Consider the following 1,785-nt stretch of genomic DNA (forward strand, 5'->3'; position numbering starts at 1 on the left):
CTGCTGTTTTCTTCTTCCTGCTGCAGCGACGCAGCACTCGACTGTCTGCTGAGCTCAACAGGTGTAAATATGCGGAAGCTTTCTGCGTCTTCTTCTTTGAATATTTGTGGCTGCAGCTGCTGCTGCTGCTGCTGTTGCTGCTGCTGCTGCAGCTGCTGTTGCTGCTGCTGCTGTGTTGCTGCTGCTATGCTGCGGGAGAGGCAGCAAAGCATTTGTTTTGTTGCTGCTGTTTCTTTTTTTATGTCGTGTAAAGAAGAATAAATATAAAGAAAGTCTGACGATATATCTCTGCTGCTGATGAGACACTCAGAAATATCAATAGGTATATCAGCAGCAGCAGCAGCAGCAGCAGCAGCAGCAGCAGCAGCAGCTGCTGATGTTGCAGTATCTTCATCATTTGCTCCTGCTGCTGATGCTGCTATTGCTGCTGCTGTTGCTGCTGTTGCTGCTGTTGAATACTCTGCGTCGCTGCTGCTGCCTTCATCTGCTGCTGCTGCTGTTGCTGCTGCTGGTGTTGCTGCTGCTGCTGCTGGTGCTGCTGCACCGCAGCTGCAGCAACGCCTAGGCTGTGCAGACACTTCAGAAGCTGAGCCACACCTGCTGCTGCTGCTGTTGCTGCTGCTGTTGCTGCTGCTGCTGTTGCTGCTGCTGCTGCTCATTATATCGGCAGCAGATGCTGCTGTCGATAGACACCGCAAGGGGCCCCCTAAACAAAAACAGCTGCTGTTGCTGCCGCCCTCCCCTGCAGCAGCAGCAGCAGCAGCAGCAGCAGNAAACCCTAAACCCTAATTAAACCCTAAACCCTAAACCCTAAATTACATGATATGTCTCGGAGTTTGTTGCGGGCATCGTGTACAGAGGCAGCAACTTTTTCTGCTGCTGCTGCTGCTGCTGTTGTTGCTGCTGCAGTTGCTGCTTCTGCTGCTGCTGCTGCTGCTGTTGCTGCAACCTCTCCCATTGTCTCCTTCATCATGGCAGCAAACTGCTGCTGCAGTTGCTGCTGCAGCTGCTGCTGCAGCTGCTGCTTCGCTTCTGTAACAGCTGCTGCTGCAGCATCTGCTGCTGCTGCTTCTGCTGCTTCCTTTGCTGCTGCTGCTGCTGCTGCTGCTGCAGCAGCAGCAGCAGAAGCAGCAACACGAGACACCAATTCGTCTTCTCTCTCCTCGCTCCCCATTCGATCCTGCAACAAAAAAAAATTTTATTTATTTTTATTTATTTTTATTTATTTTTATTTTTATTTGTTTTTATTTTTTATTTATTTTATTTTTCTTTGTTTGGTTGCTCTGACGCAGAGAAATAAATATATAAAAGATAAAAAAAAATAAAATAAAGAAAAAATAAAAAACAAGAAAGTAAACAAATTCAATAAACAAAAACAAACAAATGCAGAAAAAAAAATAAAATATAAAACAAACAAACAGCCACACAAAAATAAAAAAATAATTTTTTATATATTTATTTTGTTTTTTAATTTTCTTTCTGTCTGCGTCTTTGTTTGTTTTTGTTTATTTATTTTTGTTATTAAAATAAATAAATTAATAAACAAACAACAAATAGTAATAAAAATAAATAAAAATAAATTAATTAAATAAACAAACTAAACAAACAAAATAAACAAATAAAACAAACAAATAAAATATAACAAATAAAATAAATAAAAAAATAAAAAAAAATAAAAAAAAATAAAAAAATATAAATTTTTTATATTACCATCCGCCGCAGAATGTCCGAATGAAAAATCCGCGAAGAGTTTTGAATTTCCTCAAACTAAAAAAAAAAAAAAAA

The 1,785-nt window shown here is 40.4% G+C and overlaps 1 protein-coding gene across 1 annotated transcript in view; it reads right to left on the reverse strand.

Annotated features, from left to right (window-relative positions):
* EMH_0010360 (uncharacterized protein) overlaps positions 1-1,785 on the reverse strand; it is a gene marked incomplete at both ends in the record, with an annotated part of 4,688 nt that overhangs the window by 1,995 nt on the left and 908 nt on the right. Inside the window, 2 exons of the mRNA XM_013498934.1 lie at positions 1-742; positions 820-1,180. Of these exons, the coding sequence (XP_013354388.1) occupies positions 1-742; positions 820-1,180 (1,103 nt within the window). The remainder of the gene's footprint in view (positions 743-819; positions 1,181-1,785) is intronic.

The sequence above is a fragment of the Eimeria mitis genome, genomic scaffold, assembly GCF_000499745.2.
Source record: "Eimeria mitis Houghton genomic scaffold, Emh_scaff384, whole genome shotgun sequence".
Lineage (NCBI taxonomy): Eukaryota > Apicomplexa > Conoidasida > Eucoccidiorida > Eimeriidae > Eimeria > Eimeria mitis.